Below are 20,654 nucleotides of genomic sequence, written 5' to 3'. Positions count from 1 at the left end.
AAATGACGATGATTGCTAAATTTTCATTTACACTTTCAAACCAAGGATCAAGATGACACATTGTACTCCTCTCATGTCTGAGTATCATCTATCTACAGAAGACAAACATGTTCCCAGATGTCCCCTAGACATAACTCAGAAAGTCTTTGAATGGTCTAGGCTAATGCCACTTAAGGGCATGTTCTGACCAATTAAAATCAACAAATCAAATAAGTGTGATTGAAATTTGAACAAAAAGATGAATCTAGAAGAAAAAATACTTGCGCGGGCAGACAGGTAAGGTTGATGATTTTTTAGCACTTAAGCTGGAAATTACAGTACAACACAAATTAAAAGGGATGGCATTTATTAAACTTGGAATAGCTTTATACAAAATGGTGGCAAGCAGGGGCGGTCTGGGGTGATTGGGGGCCTTCGATTGGGGCAGCTCATGATGGGGACTCCATTACCAAGGGATTCATGGGTCCTCCCCAGAACATTTTAGGAAATTGCACATCTGATAATGGATTTTGACTTTGATTCAGGTTCTTAAAAACCACATTAAAGTTAATAAAAATCGAAATTCAGCAAAAAAATACTAGTTATGAAAAGTGAAAATTTCACAGCTTGCGAAATTTAATAATGTATTATGGTTCTATTATATTCTTAGAGAATTTAATCCTTGAAACTACACTGAAATCTAAAAAAATCTTTATCCCTATCCTTAAAAAACATTTTCAAATACTACACATTTCAAAAAGCATTAGGTTCTTTTAAATCTTCTCGCAACTTTATTTCATTAATTTTTTTATAATCTTTTTACACTATGTTGTAAATAATGCAGCTAATGTAAACGTACAATTTTATAATTGCAAAAAAACTGATTCAAGTAATCTGAGTCCTCTTTATTACGCCTTTCATGCTTCACGATGAATGTGAGCATTATAGGGGCCCCATAAGCTTAAAGCCGTCAGCAATTGCCGACCAGCTGATGTGGCCAGAATACCCCTGGTGGCAAGTGCATGAATGAAAGTGCTGTTTCATGGTTTCATGCCAGGTTACTCACTGACTGAGGTTGGCTAGCGCAGGACATCACTGGTGCAGCGAGAGGGGGATTTTGGGGGATAAAACCCCCAGAGCTCAGAGAAATTTTTGAGTTTAACCCATTTTACTTAATTGGATTTATATTACTTATGGAATAGTAAGGATGAATAAAATATCCCCCAGAAAGCCGTAAAACTCACCATTTTGAACCATTTATTTTTAAAATTCCGCAATTTATTAATCTAGCACCTAGCGCTTATCCTGGTGGGTATACTATACCCCCCACACACACCCGTGTTAGTTACAACTAAACCCTCCCCAGCCTTCATTCATAGCTGCACCCCTGCAGGACATGCATACACAGTCAACTAGTGGCCTCTTGCAGGAGTGAACTCCACAATTAATAAGAGAAGGAGAATCACAAGTGTCAAATAACTTCTTGTTTGAACCATTTTCAGCCTTGCCACCTGCGATGAAGTCAATTATATTCTGAATACCTGCTCTTGCACTATGTACTTGCATTCCTATTCATTATTCTATTACTATCCTGACAGGTCATTGTCCAAAACATTTTTAGTAATGCACCTGAATTGTATGCATGAACTTCCAATTTTGTTTACCCGTAAAAAACAACAATATGTATTTCTTCATCACAAACTTTGGAGGCACACCTTTAAAACATTCTGGTGCTTTGAGCTTTAAGGAAAAGTTGTTGTACTCTTCATTAGAAACTGATACGTCAAATGTTCTACAGTTGATTCCTCATTCTTTTATAGAGATAAATTCCATAGAAGTTGCTAACACAAGCTAATATGTACTATCAATTCAGGGAAAGAGGCAAAAAATTATCGATTGTGTATGCAAATTGAGCAAAACTTAGGAAAACATTCAATTAAAAAAATGTATGCAGTTGTAACTGTAATAATTTATTAGTGACAACTACAAACGTACATTACCCAGAATACAATGTTTTCTTGAAAGCTAGAAGGGCCAGCTCAAAAAAAAGGCTGTTTGCTTAATTCACTAACCATAACATATTTACCTAATATAGGCAAAATCAAAACAAATACATGTCGTTTAAGACAGATAAATTTACATAGCATTACATAAATGCTTTGATTGTCAAAAAATCATACACCTCTTTGAAAAAAGCTTTAATTTTCACCTAAAAATCATGCATTTATATTAAAATAAAAATATTCTTGAAAATCTAAGGATGACTTTTGTGCATTTAAAACTATAAATGTAATAACAAAATTATAATATTGAAATTACTAGGTATATGCTTCACTTAAAATAACTGTAATCACCAAGTTAACCAAATATGATTAACCAAAAGAAATAATTTAAGGACTGCATCCCAACAAGACAAAGCTACAAAAATATTTGAGCCAGGTGCAGCAATGACAATCAATTGAAAATGATGGTCTAGTAACTAGACCACGGAATGACAGCATATATGGGCCAAATTTCCAACAAGTATTATGTACTTTAATGTGTACACTTTATTCAATAATAAGGCATTTTAATCTTCATTTAAATCACAGCAAATTAAGCTTATGGACTTATGTATAGATACATAGTATTTATATAAAATATCACAATTGCATTTTCACCTTTAGTTCATAATGTGTGGAAATTCACTGGATCAATGGACAACTTCCTATTAGTGGTAGTGTTAGGTACCAACTGTATGTACTTTATAATTTTCAAAAGGCATATGAGAAGAATAGGTGTACGGTATACAAAGACCCAGAAGCCCCCCAGACATATTTTCCCAGGCTACCTAGACTGTAGCCAGAAAAAAAATTTCAGGGGGGCTTCATTTGCTTTGGGGAGTGCATTCGGTAAGGTTGGAGGGGTTCATTGAAGACGGTACATTTATGACTGTACCTCCAAAAGGAAATTGGCTCCTTCAACTCCTTGAGCCCCCTAGCTGGCTAGAGCCTTGAAATGTATTGATTAAATTACAGATTAGGTAGTTAAACTCCAACTCTATTGGGTACACCGATAAGTAATAAATTTGATGAAATAATTAGAAATTTTGTCATATTCAGAAATCACAATAAAGCCAATTAGGCCTATAATGTGCTTATTACATCCAGAGAATCTTAACGATGAAAAAAATCAACCCAAGGGCTACTGCATGAGTTGAAAATGCTTCATGTTACTTAAACCAACATGATGAATAGTGGAAGAAAACAGCCACAAATCGAACTGTAAAGATTAAATTTTATACCTGATAATTCAGAGCATATAAAAATTTAAAATGTCATCATTAAAATATCCAGTTAAGTCAATATATATCCACTTCATTTACATAATGAGTACCCAAATCACTCTTAGAAGAGCTTCTAGCATCAAAAGCACTTATTGCTTACTTTCGGTTCAAATACCGAATCTTCCCTCAGTAATATGGGTAGCTAATATGGTTAGAAATTTGACTAAATGTATATCTTTTTCAAAGATCTGTAAAGTACTTGCTGTATATCATGAATAAATAAAGTTCTTCTTAATTCTCAGTAAATTTTAAGGGTGGCAATTCCTAGTTTTTTTAATGATATCTGTATTAAAATAATAAGTCTCACAGTATTAACTTCAACTCTCACAAGCTTTTCAGGCACAATGTTATCAAATTAAACCCCAACAACTTCCATTGGTTAACTTCACACAAGGCAGTGTTCTCAGGAGCGAGAGGGGATTTCTTCAATTGTAAATGGAGTCACCTGGTACATAAAACATCGGTTACAAACACGCACTGGTTTCACATGTCCATAACGTGGCAAAGGAACTGAATTTGAACTGCATCTTGCACAAAACACCTGAAAAGTAAGAAATTGACAGTCACTATGAGTATACCCTCTTTGCTGAGGTTCATCATCTAGAATTTCTCCAACAAGAAAAGCACATTCTTTCATCGGTAAATAGTTAAATACTTAGAAGCGTTGGGATATAATAATCAGGGCTCGGCAAAATACAGGCTGAGGAGCACATATTTGAAAACCAAAATGCTGCTCCAAATGTACTTGAAATACAACATTCAAAATACTTTTTGACTTGGCATGGTTCCCATTCAAGCTAAAATATAAAAATCACAATTTTTTCCAGGTTTTCATGGTCTAGATGTTGTCAAATTTACGGTTTGTAGATAAGGAATTTTAGGGAGAAATATTGATCACTTAACAATCATCGGCTGCATGTTAACTAAAAATTAACGAAACGCGAAAGACGCCATGAATGCAAACGCAGCAATGAAAGTGTCTATCTCTCATGATATCACCTATCGATAGCAAAATTCAGCTCCGGCTAAAGGTTGTGAGCGGGAAAATGGAGGAAGTAGGGTGGCAGGGAAGTTAAGAAGCGTCTGAATTTTCGCCAGGGTTAATGAATACTTTGGTTACCCGTCTTCCGGCTTTGGTACAGGCTTACGGTCAATGTGTCATCATGGCGCAAGGACCAATAATTGCGCTTTGAATATACATGTGCAGATAAATTTGTGGACAGTGTCTGCCCGTGACTGATGTTGAAATGTGAGGGACATTTCGATTTTTCTTTTGATCTGTCAATCATAGTTCTAAAATCAAGTTTGAGAGATTTTTTAAGGTCTAATGATGAAATTCACTTTTCCTTTTTCCAGGTTTTTTCATGGCAAACGAAATTCACGGCTTATTCACGGATTTAAGATTTTCACGGTTGAGTGGGAACCCTGCTTGGGTATTTGAAAAACAAACTACAAAATAGTATTTTAAATACCTATTAAAATACATTTACATGGAAAGTAGGAGATTAAAAAAAAATATAACCTGCCTTGGCAAGTTATCGATACATGGTTGCAAGCATGAAGAAAACGATTCTCACGAAAATGAAGTAATCTCTGAAGCATAATGTTACAGCAGTGTTATCAGAGCTACTTTAAAAGTATTAAAAAATTTATATTTTTATTTTAGAAAAATACCAAAAATCTGTATTTGAAATACAAAGTGACATTCAGGTTATTTATTTGAAATACCAAATACAAATTACAAATGTATTTCAAATACGTATTTTAAAATACTTGTTATTGAATTACTGCCCAGCCCTGATAATAATCATCTGGGTAAAAAAAACCAGGAGTTCATCTTTTTAATTCAAACAAAACTGAACACAAGTGGGCTGCTAATAGTGTAGAGCACGTGCATCAGCTAAACCAATTTTTAATTGAGAGTTCCTGGCAAGAGTATAACATGGGAAATGCCTGAAATCCAGGTCTAAGAATAGGGTCCCCTACTCATGACCCAAAATTGAAATGTAACAAAAGAATTTGGTAGATGAAAGTGAAAGATAAGTTACTATGAGAAAAATCTTCCCCATTCAGTCATTCTCTCTTAAGTTTAAATTAAGAAAACATGATAGTCGCCAAACACTTCATTAAATAGTGATGTCATAAGAGCTCTGGTTTAATTTCTCTTTCAGGGCGAAATTTAATACATGCTTAAATATTATTTTGGACCATGTGAAATCAATTTAGGCACATGAAAGTAAGGGTAATCGTAGAGGTAAAAACATTGGAAATTAATACACGTGATCTACGGCTGTTTAATGGCTGGCGAATAACGAATTGAAAATAAATTTTCCCAACCGATTGAAAATCTGCTAGTATCACTTAAAATATGCGTTTAAATCAAATGGGTAGTAATACACATTAGAAATACCATCAATTCATTCATTTTTCTCCATCTAGAAATATTTCAGTAATTCAAGAATTCAGACAACCCCACCAGGGCAAGTAAAATATCAATATAAGGTAAGGTGGGGTAAGTGCGACCCCTAAATAGCATACATCAACTTTAACTAGCTTAGGAAAATTTTCTAGGCTAGCTAAAAACAGGAGATTCAATGTCTAATATGTATGTGAATCACTGAAAATGATAATTAGATTAAAAATCCTCTCTCTGTAAAGTGGTAAGTTTTATAAATTTTTACTTACAATCTTGTAGAGGGATCGCACTTACCCCGTACATGGGGCAAGTGCGTCCCACGGCTGATGTGCAATATATTTATACATTACGCGGCACATGGGGTAAGTGCGATTTGCCCAGAAATTCAGCTGTACATTGCTTTTTAAAGTACCAAATTATATTCAACCATTCTTGAGAAATCAACTTTTATCTTAGGTAATGTAAGTAGATTTTTTTTCGCGTTTTTTGGTTAATTATGGCACAGTAAGGAATTGTTGTTCAATGTGTTTTTTTAATGATAGTAACAGTATTCAACTGTTAAACATTAATTCAAAAGTGTGTTTAAAATATCTAGTGTGCATAAAAGCTGAATAAATAATAAAAAACAAAAAAATTATAAATCTTGAACATGACAACAAATCTGAATACAAACTAGATAGTAATGAACAAAGAATTTCTTCTCTAATGTAATTTACGTTATTAATATAAAAAATCAAAATGAAGAAAAACTCATGGTCTTCAACCAATTGAACATTGAATATTTATTTGTTTATTTTAAGTTTTACCCCGAGAAAGATAGGCAAAACGTTAACTTTCCTCGACGGCCGACAGAGGGCTTCGGTAATATTTTTACAACATCTTCCCTGTGTCTGTGCCCATCTGGAAGGGTAAAGGCGACATCGCAGAATGCTCCAACTACCGCCCGATCCGGCTTTTATGCCACGCCATGAAAATATTCGAAAGAGTGATTGATGCTAGGCTCAGACACATTGTTCACATCACACCCAACCAGTGTGGATTTGTATAGGGGAGTGGCTCAACAGACGCAATACACGCAGCTAGGCTGATCTTGGAGAGGCACCGAGAGAAAAACAAGCCATTGCATATGTCTTTCCTTGATCTGGAGAAGGCCTTCGATCGCGTGCCACACGACCTTATCTGGCATGCCCTCAGATCTCACGACGTCCCTGAAGTCTATGTGTCATGGGTGAAGCTTCTCTACACCAACGTCACCAGCTCCGTCCGTTGCCCAACAGGAATATCACCGCCTTTCCCAATCACTGTTGGCGTCCACCAAGGATCGGCCCTCTCTCCGCTCCTTTTCATCCTGTGCATGGACTTACTTACGGCCTGTCTCCAAGAATCACATCCTTGGTCACTACTGTTCGCCGATGATGTCTTCCTTGCCAGCACCACCAGACCCGAATTACAGCAGCGAACTCAACTATGGAAGGTACGACTCGACAACTATGGGTTGCGATTAAACACCAAGAAGACTGAGTACATGGAGTGTGGACCTCAAACCGATGGCACGATAAGCATCGACGGCGAGGACATTGAAAAGGTCGAGAAGTTTAAATATTTGGGCTCTGTCATCAGCAACGATGGAAGCACAACCGCCAACACACGAGCTCGAATTAATGCAACCTGGCTGAAATGGCGCCAAGTGACTGGCGTATTGTGCGACCGTCGAATGCCATAACGATTCAGGGCCAAAGTATACAAGACCGTTGTCCGCCCAGTGGCCCTATATGGAGCAGAATGTTGGCCAGCCACAGCAAATCAAGAACAGGCCATGCATGTCATGGAAATGAGGATGCTGCGATGGATCCTAGGCATCTCCCGCCTGGATCACATCAGGAATGAAGACATTCGGAAAAGAATGGGAGTTGCACCGATCACAGACAAGATGCGGGAGGCTCGATTACGGTGGTGTGGGCATGTGGTGCGTAGTGATGAGAACTCCGTGACCAAAACAGCAATGTGGCTGAGTACTGAAGGACGCCGACCACGAGGACGACCAAAGATGCGCTGGCTCGACAAAATTAAGGCGGACATGAAGACCATCAACGCCACGCCAGTAGAAGCCCTGGATCGAGCCAAGTGGAGAAGACTTTGCAGAACAGCGGACCCTGCAATAGCGCGGGACAAACGCTAGGAAGAAGAATAAGAAGAGATCTTCCCTAGGTATTTCGCTGGAATCCTCATTCCGTGGACAGGTGAAACTTAATTCAGTTCCAAAAAATATCCTCAAAAAGAAAACCACGGCATCACCTTATTCATTAATCTCCAGAATTTTCCCTACATAGTGAGCAACTGACTTTTTGCTGCTGAATCTAGCCAGAATCCAATCTTCACTGTGGATGTTAGTCACCGAATTTGTTAAGCTTTTTCGACTCATGCTATCTTGTTTCAGGCATTAATACCATGTCGTCTACATCCTCCTCGTCAGAAGACATGATATCCAATGCCCTATCATAATCAATCAACAAACTGAAGTAAGCTATCTTTATCAGATAAACCTTCAAAATAAACGTTGATGAGAGGACTCTAATTAAAAGACCTAGTTTTATAAACTTCGGTATTTTGCAACATTTATTTAAGAAAGTTTAACGCAAGAACTGCCAGACAGAAACTAAAAGTTTAACGCAAGAACTGTTAGTCAGAAACTAAAAATTCAACCCATACTTCAGCATCGTAGCCTGGGGTAAGTGCGACAGGGGGTCGCACTTACCCCAGGCAACGGGGTCGCACTTGCCCCGAAAGGTAGGAATGGATGGTTACGACGGGGAAAGTGCGACCCCCCATCTAAACTAAATATAATGACCCGAGTTCCAAAATTTAAAGTAAAGCAAGGAAAACCAATCCATGAAGAAGAGAAAACAAGATATAGTTCTTACCTAACACCTCCGATGCATTGATTCAGAGGGAACTACGGTATAGCGTCTCCTCACCACCAACTAAGACTACGAGATGAACGGACGGGTATATTTCCTAAGCATGTGGAACGAGAAATTAAGGGATAAGTATTACAAAGTCGTTGGCTCTGGTTTCATTACTATGTGTAGAATATGTTGCACGACCGCCACCTGCTTTGAGAACGGAAATACGATTTTCCTGAAGGGGGGTCGCACTTACCCCGCAGTCGCACTTACCCCGCAGTCGCACTTACCCCACCTCACCTTAAGTATGTATATATATATATGATTACAGAAAGGGATAGAAACACACAACAAAAGATTTCACAAGGAAAAAGTTAGAAGCCAGAAATCATAGGGTAAAAATGTGGCTTGACTGGGAATTGTGTGGATATTGACTATTGATGACAGAGCAATAGCAGCATTGGGGACTTTACAATATGCAGAATTAATGTGCCTTCCTCATTCACTTCGATATTTTTATTGCCAGCTATAATAATGATACTTGGAGAAGATAAAACAAAAAACCATTAACTATCACATTTAGAGGAATGACTTTTGACAGGACTGGCCAAGCTTGCTGGGACACGTCCTGGCTGGAAAATTTTCAAAAAAATAAAAGTGATGGATTGTACCTTGGATGGACATTGTTTTTGCTCTAATTTTACTGTTTCAGCTATCAAAACCCATCTTCGCCTAGGTTAAAGGAAAATATTGTTCTGCATGAAAAAGTAGTATAGCAAACTCAGCTGCCAGTCACGCTCATTCACAGGTGATGGTGATGGAATCACTAAACAATTTGAAAAACTAGTAACTTCGTGGGATAACTGCCCATCTGCACACAACCAATGAATGCCCCAGACTAGGAGAGGATGGGCTAATCAATGAGTGATAACCTGGCTGATAGGGTTACGAGCTGTCACAGTTAGGACTTTTGTAGCAATAAATAAACAATTGATTAAAAAAATTATTGACTTTAAAAGTCATTTCTAGATATTGTTTTTCTAATAGATATGATGTCGAGAAGGAAGATTTGCAAAGACATATGCATATACTTAACTTTTTAATTAATATATTTTGACTAAAAAAAGCCTCAAAACGCACAAATTTGCAAAGTTATTTTCCACAAGTCTAGAGAAATTCCCCCGGAACCCACCACTAATGAAGTGATATTCTTTACCCCCTCAACTCCCTTGTGCCCATTTTGTTTCAACTTGTCCACCACCCCCAACATGCGCCCAGGCTGTGTCTGGCTCCTGATGGTGAAAAATGCTAATAAAAGTCATTAAATCATACCTTTCCACAGTTTCGGCAGTGGTGCCTACGACGGACGACTGTGAAGACAGCTTCACAGGACATGCACCTCGGAGCCATTTCATCTGGAACCCACGGAGGAGGCAGTTCCACAGTTCTACTCTCCATATTCTCCCCTTCATCCAAACCATTCACTGATGAAGATGGCATGGATGACAAAAGAGCCTCTTCTGCATTTTCCACGTGAATGCCATTAGGAGGTCTTGATCTTGTATGTTCTATAATAAAAAGAATATTAACCAATCATTCCATTAGCTGTATAAGTATTTTGGCTTCAGTTCTTTTCCTATCCCTAAATAGGGTTGTTTACTCCACCCAAAATTGCTCTATACAACAAGAATTTTCTGAATGGAAGATTAATAGAAGCAAGCTATGGCAAAAAAATCATCAATCAGCCTCTCCCTAAAAAAATTAAAAAATGCTACAGTACATGAAGAACATGTGAGGCATAAGCGTGGAAATTAATTGTAATAAAGGAAAACTGCGAGTAATTATTTCAGTATGGAAAAATTCCATTCCATTATGTTTGAATCTTCAGATTTTATATAAAATTGAGAGAATGAATGGGTAACAAAAGTGCAAACAACAACAAACCACGTAAGACCCATGTACTACACTGAGGAGTAGCTAAGAAGCGGTGCAATGGTAAGCATTAGTTCATGGTTCATGGTAGTTCGTGGTGGCATCAATTTATCTTTGAAAGGCCTTATTTTTCACCATAAATAGCTCAAGTAGTAGGCATCGAATAAAAAAATAGAGGTCTCTTTCTTTTTCAAGTTATAGCTACATCACATTCAGTAATACATATAAGAAAATTGGTCAACTATTCATCAACATGCATTTTCATATTCCTGGAATTGGCTTAGGGGTACGTTAGTTTGGCTCTTCAGTTCTCGGTTCTATAAGTTCTTGAGCTTTGAGCCAGAATTGGAACCACTAGCAAAAAGAATAAATAGTGAAATTATTTGTGCAAAAACAAAACTTTCCTTGTATATAGTTTATATAACACAAATTAAAAAGAAAGATTCTGTGGAACCAATCACTCATGAGATAACCTGATTTTCAGTTTTATGTGTTTCTAATGAAGCTGAAAAGAAAATCATTAATAGCTTGATTAAAAATCGGAACCAAGAACCAGTCTGAGAACTAATACCAAGAACTGACTCACAGTTGGAAATGACACTCATTCAATTTATGTCAAAAAAAAGGTGGAAAGGGAAGGGCTAGGGGAAAGATCTCACTTTCTTTCTCCAGCCATACAAAAAGCTGTTAGAAAACCCATTACTTGTGGTATTAGACCTTTCAACTTTTACATAGAAGATTTAAAAAATTTAATGAAATATATTTCTGTACAATTTTTGCAATTAAATAATGCAAGTTCACCACAAGGATGAGCAAATACATCTGTTTTGATTGATGTAATTACTTGCTAGTGAATGATTTACATATTATAGCCAGCATGCCTAAAAGCATGCGATAATAACAATTGTATCATGCACCTTCATGCATGGCATGCAAAGAGTTGTTTTGATAATGATAGTTCATTTAAATTGTTTCCAAATCTGAAAAATTTTCAACGAATGCATCGTATCAGGCTATACCTACGTAACAGTCAATGTAAGTAATATTCTGACAGCAGATATGCATTCTGCTAACTTTGAGTAGACAGATATGTTTATGATTAACTTTGAAACGGTAATGCATATATACCTGTATGTATTATGAAATAAAGACAGATAAAGCATACAAGGTGATTCTGAATTGATATTTTTGGTTTTGGTTTCTGTACCATGCTTTCTACCCATATTTTGCACCCTTTCCATTGATAAAATAGGTGTTTTGATAATGATACTTCACTTTAACTGTTTTGAAATAAGAACAAAACTTCTCTGAATGCAAAGAATGAAGCTTAAATTCAACATGTTTTTTTTGAAGAATTTCTGGAAATTAGGCGAATTAATTAAGTGCAAAATATCCCCCTTGAATGGACACATCATTTGAAATAAATATGTAACAGAGTAATCATCAACTGCCTAAATAAGCTCTAAAAGTTTAATTTACCAAAGACTCTAAGCAAGATAACTGCTATGTCATTGTTTAATATTCAAGACACTACCTATTGGGTCTTAGGTTATTACGAAGTTCATAAAACCAGACCTTGGATGAGATATATGTACATATGTATAGCAAATGGTGAAGGATTTAAAACAGAACTATGTTAAATTTATACCTAGAATCATTACGCATTATTAACTTAAAACAAAACAGAATATAATTAATTATAAAGCACATAGAAGAATTGATCAGAAGACTGTATTCAACCAGTCTCAGGATGTTGACTCTTGATGAAGATGGCAATAATGAATACACGTGCAAGATATCAGGAAGAGATCGTTTCAAAGGTAACAGTAAATCTGTATGCAAGTTTAAGCTTAAAGGTTCGCTATAAGCTTTGGTAGAGCAGCACAACAGCATGGCATAACAATCTTTGAAATGGCAAACGTTCACACAAGGAAGACGCATGCTAATGCAAGGCTGAGTGGACTTAACACCAACTATGCCAGATCATACCTTCCACTGATTCACCAGACAATTCTTCAATGACATTATCGGAAACTCTCTCTCCATGGTTTGTGACCTCACCATTACATTCTTGGTTCCCTGGACCAGACTCGCTCCCGTTTCCCTCCGAGGGCGTCTTTTCCCCTTTCTTCTCCTCTTCTTCTTGGGGCACAATTGGACTCGAGTTCACCAAGAACACACACTTGAGTATATTTCTGAGATCCCCAGCAAAGTTGGTCTGCAACTGGTCCGCAACTCCGGCCACATAAACAAACAGTCGGTGCACTAAATCTTCACTTGACCTGTAAACATTCAAATTGGAAATAATTCATATTGTGCAAGAACTAATTCATTGACACTGCAAACAACAACATGCACTTAATTTCTTCAACGTTTCAAACTTGGGAATGCATTATTCAGTCGGCATGCCATCAGTGACATTTTATGACTTTAGTTCAAATAATTATTGCTCAAAGTGTTTTCAATTTTCATCTTTCAATTCAATTAATCATTGAAAGGTAGAGAGATTACCAACTAATTGTTAACTTTGACTTAAACACACAGATAACGGCATTTAATTTAAATTTTTTGCTCCATTGTGGATCTAAATATTAATTAGCCATTTAATTCTTTGAGTTATTATTCTACAGGATGTATTGTTATTTTATGAAAAAAAACCCGAAAGAAAAAAGATATGAAAATGAAACAGAAAATCTTTATGAATGACAAAAATATGTAAACCTTTAATGTAAGTTCAAGACTTCAATTACATCTCTACTTAGAAACTATCAAATCTTCTAAATGCTATGTAAAATATACACTATCGAGAGAAAATCTAGAGAATCTAACTCCAAAGAATCAGCAAGTGCTTCTTGATACAAAATTTACTTTACCTGAATTTTGCTCTTGCTTCATTTCGATTAGCTATTTCTGCAGCTTGCATTGCAAGAGCGATTTCTTCATCATCTTGGCATTCAGAATTATATGAAGAGGTGTCACTGCTGAAAGTAGAAAAAGAACCATTGTCACTAACAGTATAAGTGCATGTTTAAGTTTCCACTAATGCTGGAGAGTACCTCAATAATGATTAATCATCACATTATATATAAGGGCATCTGTGTAAGGAGTTAATAAACCAACTACTTCTATGGCGTCTCATCTGCATAAAATATCAACTCAAAGGAGTATCATCCACTGCCAGGTCTATGGGCTATCATTATATTCTGAGGTCTATATCTGGCAAAGAATGCACAGAATTTCACTTCAAATGGAACTTCCTCTTAACCAATAGTAATTTCCATTATTGCTGGTGTTCATGACCACACCAGATAACTTCCGGAGATTTCTTATCACAATTTCTCTAATCTAAATTGTACTTCCCAGCATAGTCAAAATGTAAAGCATTAAAGGTGCATACCATGATTTTGATGGAGTATGTGTATGTAAAGATAAAAGTAATTTTCACAATTCAAATAACAAACATTTGCTCGTGTTGTCAACAGGATTGATTGATTTTTCATTTCTGGCTATTTTACTGAACAGGAATATTACACTCAGTAGAATCTGAGACCAATAATTTCCATTTGCTTAACTGATTACAAATGATTGAAACACTAACGAATATGAGAAGTTATTTATTTGCCTCACCTATCAGTACTTGCAGTGCTGCGGCGGCTGGAGCAAGATGAAGAATAACTTCCACCAAGCTCTTGAATGTGAGTAGGCAATGGTACTGCAAGACTTCTGGAAAGAAATGAATAAAGAGTTGTAGCAACAAAAGTGTTTGATCAAGGGTTGACATACTCGCATGGAAGAGGAGGGAGGAACCATGGATAAATGGAAATATACAATCTGCAATTGAAACCTTCACTATAACTTGTACCCATAAATAGGACATACATATTCATTTTCTTTAAATGAGGCCAAGTTCATTAAACTATATTTTTACTCCATGTAACTATCAAAGATGGTTAGTTAACGGAATAGGAATAATCAATGTGTCTTAATTTACTTCAATATTATGCTTCATTGCATTGATCTTAAAATTTGCTTATCACATGAAATATAGGTAGCAAAAAGAGGAACCTCTTAATCACGATGGCAAAAATTAACTTTAAATTAGCAATGAGAAATCTACCTTATCTACCTTAGATTCAAGGTAAAAATTCCATTTTGAAGAACTTTTTAGGTGTATACAGGTTGCAACAGGTTTATCACATTCCATTTCCTTACGAAAATGTTATATTGCACTTAAAGGATAACAAAAAATATATAAATATTTACAGAATTCTCCAGAAAAATAGCACAGCCAACAGGTTTTCAGTGTAAATGGAGAAAAATTGAGCAAAAAAGAAAGCCTGATCCCCAGATTGATCAGCTGTAATTACAACCTGGAAGTGTTTATGACCAGATAAGCTGAAAGTTTTATTTGAATTTCAATGCTCAAAAAGAGGGGGTTGAATGTTTAAATTTCATTTTAATTAAACAGGTGCTAAATAGGACATGCACCACAAAATTTCAGGCATATTGACAATTAAGATGTGATATAATTTCTTTCATCCTAAATATTTTTTATGAAATCAGATGCTTGCAATACTTTCTAGTAAAAATAATGCAAAGACACTTCAACAACTGAAAGTAAAAAAAATGTGTAGAAAGAACTTTTGAAAAAGGAAAATATGTAAATTGTCAGCAATTATGAGAGAAATTCAAGAAAATTACAAAAGGAATTGTGCTTTCCAAGGACATATTGTTGACTAAAAATACTCAGGTTATCAGCCAAGTAAAATTCTGCTACATATGTTTCAGTCGTAATTTATGAATTGTCTACAGGATTAAATTTCGTAGCTATGAAGAGCACTGTTTATGCATATTACATAACTCCTTCGGTATGGTTTCATCCAAATGGTCAATTGTTTCCTACCATTTTCTATACTCTCTGAAATCATCATGAATGGTTTTCAGGTACATATTCCCATGAAAGTACTATTGCCCCATGACTGAAGAAAACAAGTGACTTATTCCCTGTGAAGCACATCTTGATAGGCTTCTTGGTTCACCTTTCTCATAAAAATTGAAGTTGGGTCATATTTTGGAAAAAGGATCCAAGAATCTGTGGGATAACCAGTTCACCTATGGCTTAGAGTACCCCTCATACAATTATTGGATACTGATATTGAGAGATGACCAAATGGAGTAAAAATGAGGGGATAAAATTTAAATCACATCTGACTTTAACCCATTTTCATGTGATCAGCATCATTCATTTTTAGAACATTCACTTCAGGGCAGGCCCATGCTGGACCCCTTCTTAGGGTGGTGGATGGCCATAGTCTAAGAGCGCCAGCACTTTGCAGGGGGAGGCCTACCGGGTGTGTGAAATTTTAATCCTTACCCTCTTGAGATTGAATCGAATCTTAGCAAATTGAATTATATTAATTTTAATAATTATTTTGTGTACTCATGACGGTTTAATTATGCCATTAAATGAGATATCATTGAAATGAAGTTGACTACTCAATGTTGGTATTCTGACAGTAAAATTTGTCAGTTTCTGAACAGGAGGACACCAAAGCTTTCCACGGAGGAGGGCACACCAGAATACATCCCAGTGTCCCAGCATGGGTCTGCTTCAGGGGATGACGGATGACCTAACTTATGAAACATTGATAGCATTGTATGATTTGAACCAGTAAAAATGACAAGATGACCCTGATTTACTTCATGAATTGTCAAGTCTCATAATTTAAAACATTATCTTGATCGCCATTGAGTGAAAGGAATCAAAAGTCAGCCCCAGAAATATGAATATAAATGTGAAAATGATCAATAATTAAGTCACTGCCTCACAAAATGGCATAGGCAATGGCAAAATGGCAATTCTCAATTAACTTGAAAAAAAGTGATCTACTGTGCTCCACTTTTTTGTGATTGTAAACCTACAGAGAAATTAATGCCGACCTCTTGGTAATTTTGGGAAACAAATAACAGCTATATTTATACTGTACAACTAATGGCCTGGACAGTGGGGAAGTAAAAATGTTGCAATACTGTCACAATTTAGTTTCAATACAAAGCCTTTTGAGATTTTCATTGCCAACAGAGTTATTTTCTAGGCAGACTACAAAGTAATTAACTCTCTATAATCAACAGGCTGGAAAGCACTGACTGAGTAATATTGGCTAGGACAGCATCATAAAACATGAAGAATGGAAACTGACAATTGTAGGTACATAATTAGTGATTTTCAAAGGGGCAGAAATTACCTATTCCTTTTCAAAGTGTAAATAATTCCATTTTAAAAATCACACAGACAAACAAGATATGACAATGATGAAAAATTTGACTTCATGAATACTTGAGTAGGATAAAAATTTTCTTTCATACAATGAAATATCATCTTAAATGCTGCTTTTGCAAAATAAGACTATTTATTTAAGACTGCAATGGGATTAATTTGACATCTGTTTGGTATTACTTTTAGGCCTTAAAATTTAATTTGAAAGTGAAAAAACAATAGCTCTACCTTAAATCAAATAAATTAGACATAAATTGGGTAGCTGACTCACAAAAAACTAATTAAGAGTCATTATAAATATATATCTCCAACTGATAGAAAGAAGGTGCCTAAATATGTTACAGGGATCATTTCCAGGTAGCTCTGGAAAAGCTTTGAGGAAGAGGAGGGAAAAGAACCAAGATAACCCGAATTATTGCATAGAGAACTTCAATGTCAATAGAAGCATCTGAACATTGAAACACGCACAATTTAAGATATTGTTTCAGGAGGAAGGATATCTTTTGAAAGGGATACAGTACAAATTAAAATGAGCTTGAACACTAATGATTTCATAGATTTCCTTAAAGATAATATGGCATGCCCAATTGAAATTCTATAATAAAATGATATGCCCCATTGCAATTCTATCATAAAATGGCATTCCCCATTGCAACGTGACACATATATCCCTTTCAGGGACATTTTAAATCTCAGACACAACTTTTTCAGCAAAAAAAAACACCAGCAAATCATATGAAAATAAATAATTGAATGGAAAAACTTATTTCTCTCAGTATCAAATTACCTTAGAAATAGCACAAAAATTAAATTTCCAGATACATACATACACATTACAAATGAATAAAAAGAAGATGATCAAATGCTAAAACTGAAATATGATAAGCACAACAATAATGACCCAACATAGCATCATCGGGTAAATGAATCAAATTGTGAGAAAATCTAAGATTTATTTATGACACAACATCAGAAACCTTATCTCAGGACATTAAGAGGAGGCATCACTACTGCTTGACAGCTTGAATTTTTAATGACTAATTGAAGTTTAAAACTTATAAGAGCATCCTAAAATTTTCAAAACATAAGAAGAAGACCCTTATTAACATTTCACAGCATTACAAATTTTAATATTTTATCACTGAAAATTAGAATATTTTACCTCAGTATTATGTCAAATATAATTTTTGTGGCAAAAGTTAATGTTGACAAAGGTCAACTCTACGTACCTTAAAAACCAAACGATGAAACTATAAGTTTTAAATGATTAATGGATCACAATGAAATAAAGAATACCACCAGACAAGAGTGAGTAATATGCCCTCATTAAATAGAAGTTAGAGAAACCTGAAAAAAGCTTACCTCACAACATTTCCAGAGTTTCCCATAGAAGAAATCATGGGCGATTCTGACTTTTCAGGAATTCTGGAACTTCCTTTGACCCCACGTGACTTGCGTCCATTGAGAGATTTTTTCCTCAGAGATGCCGCAGCTCGACTCCACGTCATTTCGGCTGATGGGCGTGACCTGTTGGACTGGGCGGCCGACTCGCTGCTTCCACTACACACAGAACACTGACCCTCCCCCAACACTTGACCACCAACCCACTCCACGTCATCATCCACACCTGTGACACTAACCAATCCTATCCTTTTCTTTCCTTTTTTACAGTCGTCTTCCCTCACTTCACCCCGCATAACTTCACCACTTGGCCTGCTGATCAATTCGTTGGGAGCACTAGAATTTTCTGACGTTCTTGGTGAGACCTCTTGGGCACTAGAGGTCAGGAGAGTTGAATCACACGAGCATGGAATGATGGGAAGGGACCAGACAGGATTCTCGTCCAGCTGGCGCACGGATGATGAGGGCACACAATCCCCTGCAATGTTCTCTTCCTGGGTCGCAGACTGGCCATCCGGAGAACGATCCGAAAGGCTGGCCGAATCGCTTGCGGCCACCCCTGAGTCTGGGGGTGAGTGAGGGAGTTGCCCGTCACCGTGAGCTATCACAGGGGCTTCAGATCCTGAGAGTGACGGAGAAGGTGAATGAGTTTCCGATGAAGAGGAGGACTCCCGTGAGCAATTGTTGGAGAGTAGGAGGTTTGAAAGACTGGCTTGAACGGCATGCATGGCATGACGCGCCACCATCTCCTCCTGTGCATCGGATTCTGGTAGAGATTCGGGGGCATTAACGAGGCTGTAATTGGAAGATGCTGCCACCAGAGCATTCATTGACACCTGATTGGCCATTCTGTAACCGGTGACCACTTTGACGGAGGAATTGGAGGAAGATGATGAATGGGATTTCGCTGATGTCGGAATATTGACTGTCTGTGAAGTTGAATTGTCGCTACCCTTGCGGCGACTGAAACCTTCCCTTGGTGTTGAGTCCTCATTCACATCACTATCATCATTATCCTCTTCCTCATCCGATTCTCTCATGTTCAAGATGGGAGAATCCCAGTCACCCGTTCCCTCCTCATTGGCCCATGCCTCGGTTGCATCTGTTACGGTGTCTTCCTCATCTTCCCCTGCTTCTCTTCCCTCCGCAGGCATTATGCCAGAAGATGAGTAGAAATCGGATATGAACTGCTTGCAGTTGGGGTAGTCATTGTAGAACTGCGTGATGAAATCATCCATATCAGGGTATGGATCCAAGGCACCATTTCCATTCAGACCACCAGAGGGATGACTAAGATAATCAGCAGGCTCCTCCGAATGGCAAAGGAGTTTCTCCAGCGTATACAGCTCCCTTTTGTTCAGAGTCCACAACAGTTCCCGGATTTGATGCAGCAAGTTCTGAAAGAGTAAATTTTTAATTGGAAAACAAGTTGTTTGGAGGGGAAAAAAAAATTGAAAATAATTTCATTCCGGCACAATAGGTATCTCACCCTGAACGGCCTAAACATTTCGGACATTTCTCCAAAAGGACGGTCAATGCAGAGAGGACCATCAGGAAAGATAAGGAGGCCACTAACAATTGCAAGCCTGGGTATTGTAAACATAAGTGCTGGATCATAATCATCAACCATTTCCTGAGTCAGAAGTCTCATTTTCAGAGCCCTTGAATTTCAATAGGAAAAGATTGAAAATTAGAAACTAATTGTATGATCACATGAAATGCATGAGTCAATGTCTGAACAAAAAAGACTCATTTTCTCACTAAGTGTCCTAATATGTTCACTATCACCAGCTATATAGCCATGACTTTTACTTAGCAATAAGGTCTGACTCAAATTGTTTCATTTGAAGGCAAGAAGGATGGATCATTTACTCTAATACAGGACAGAAATAAAATTCTTTAAAAAAGTATATAGGTATAAAATTTAATGACACATGATTAACATGAATGAACTCTTCAGTTGCAGACAGTTAAACAAAAAATAACACCGTTCAATACCAAGTTCATTAACAGAAAATTTGTTTTCAGAAATAAATATTATAGAAGTCATTAAAAATGTTTAAAACTCACCTTTGTAATGTTTCAGAAAAAAGAACAACAATTGCCTGCTGCAACTCATACTCAGAAGCACTTTTCACAGGTACCATTGCGCTAACATAACAAAGTTCAAATTCAGCAAAAAGTTTATCAAATATGCGTAATGATTCACACAAATGCTCTCCACTCGGGGTTTCTATGACTGAGGCTAGGTCTGGAGGTGGCCTACCCTTGCTTCTAAAACACTGCTCCCTCAATTGGTTTCTAACATTTTGCAGAGATCTTGTTAAAGCTTTTGCTAATGGCCTCATAGAAGAACTTTCTATTTCACGATTCATTATACTAGATCCTGCAGCAAGGCACTGAAAAAGATAAGTCCCGATT

General features: G+C 36.7%; 1 protein-coding gene across 3 annotated transcripts in view; it reads right to left on the bottom strand.

The window, feature by feature from the left end:
* Nucleotides 1-1,928: 1,928 nt before the first annotated feature.
* Nucleotides 1,929-20,654, bottom strand: part of LOC124153612 (lateral signaling target protein 2 homolog) — a 106,079-nt gene continuing 87,353 nt past the window's right edge. The window contains exons 4-11 of one of the 3 annotated variants that reach the window (XM_046526895.1): nt 20,304-20,632; nt 19,723-19,894; nt 18,195-19,630; nt 14,183-14,278; nt 13,429-13,536; nt 12,545-12,837; nt 9,956-10,191; nt 1,929-3,845 (exon numbers count right to left, since the gene is read on the bottom strand). In XM_046526895.1, the coding sequence (XP_046382851.1) occupies nt 3,708-3,845; nt 9,956-10,191; nt 12,545-12,837; nt 13,429-13,536; nt 14,183-14,278; nt 18,195-19,630; nt 19,723-19,894; nt 20,304-20,632 (2,808 nt within the window). In that variant the 3' untranslated portion in view covers nt 1,929-3,707. The remainder of the gene's footprint in view (nt 3,846-9,955; nt 10,192-12,544; nt 12,838-13,428; nt 13,537-14,182; nt 14,279-18,194; nt 19,631-19,722; nt 19,895-20,303; nt 20,633-20,654) is intronic. The other 2 variants (XM_046526897.1, XM_046526896.1) reach the window with 2 other exon arrangements.

Source organism: Ischnura elegans, chromosome 2 (genome assembly GCF_921293095.1).
Source record: "Ischnura elegans chromosome 2, ioIscEleg1.1, whole genome shotgun sequence".
Lineage (NCBI taxonomy): Eukaryota > Metazoa > Arthropoda > Insecta > Odonata > Coenagrionidae > Ischnura > Ischnura elegans.
Note: the sequence above shows the minus strand (reverse complement) of the source record. Positions and strands in the feature narration are given on the sequence as shown.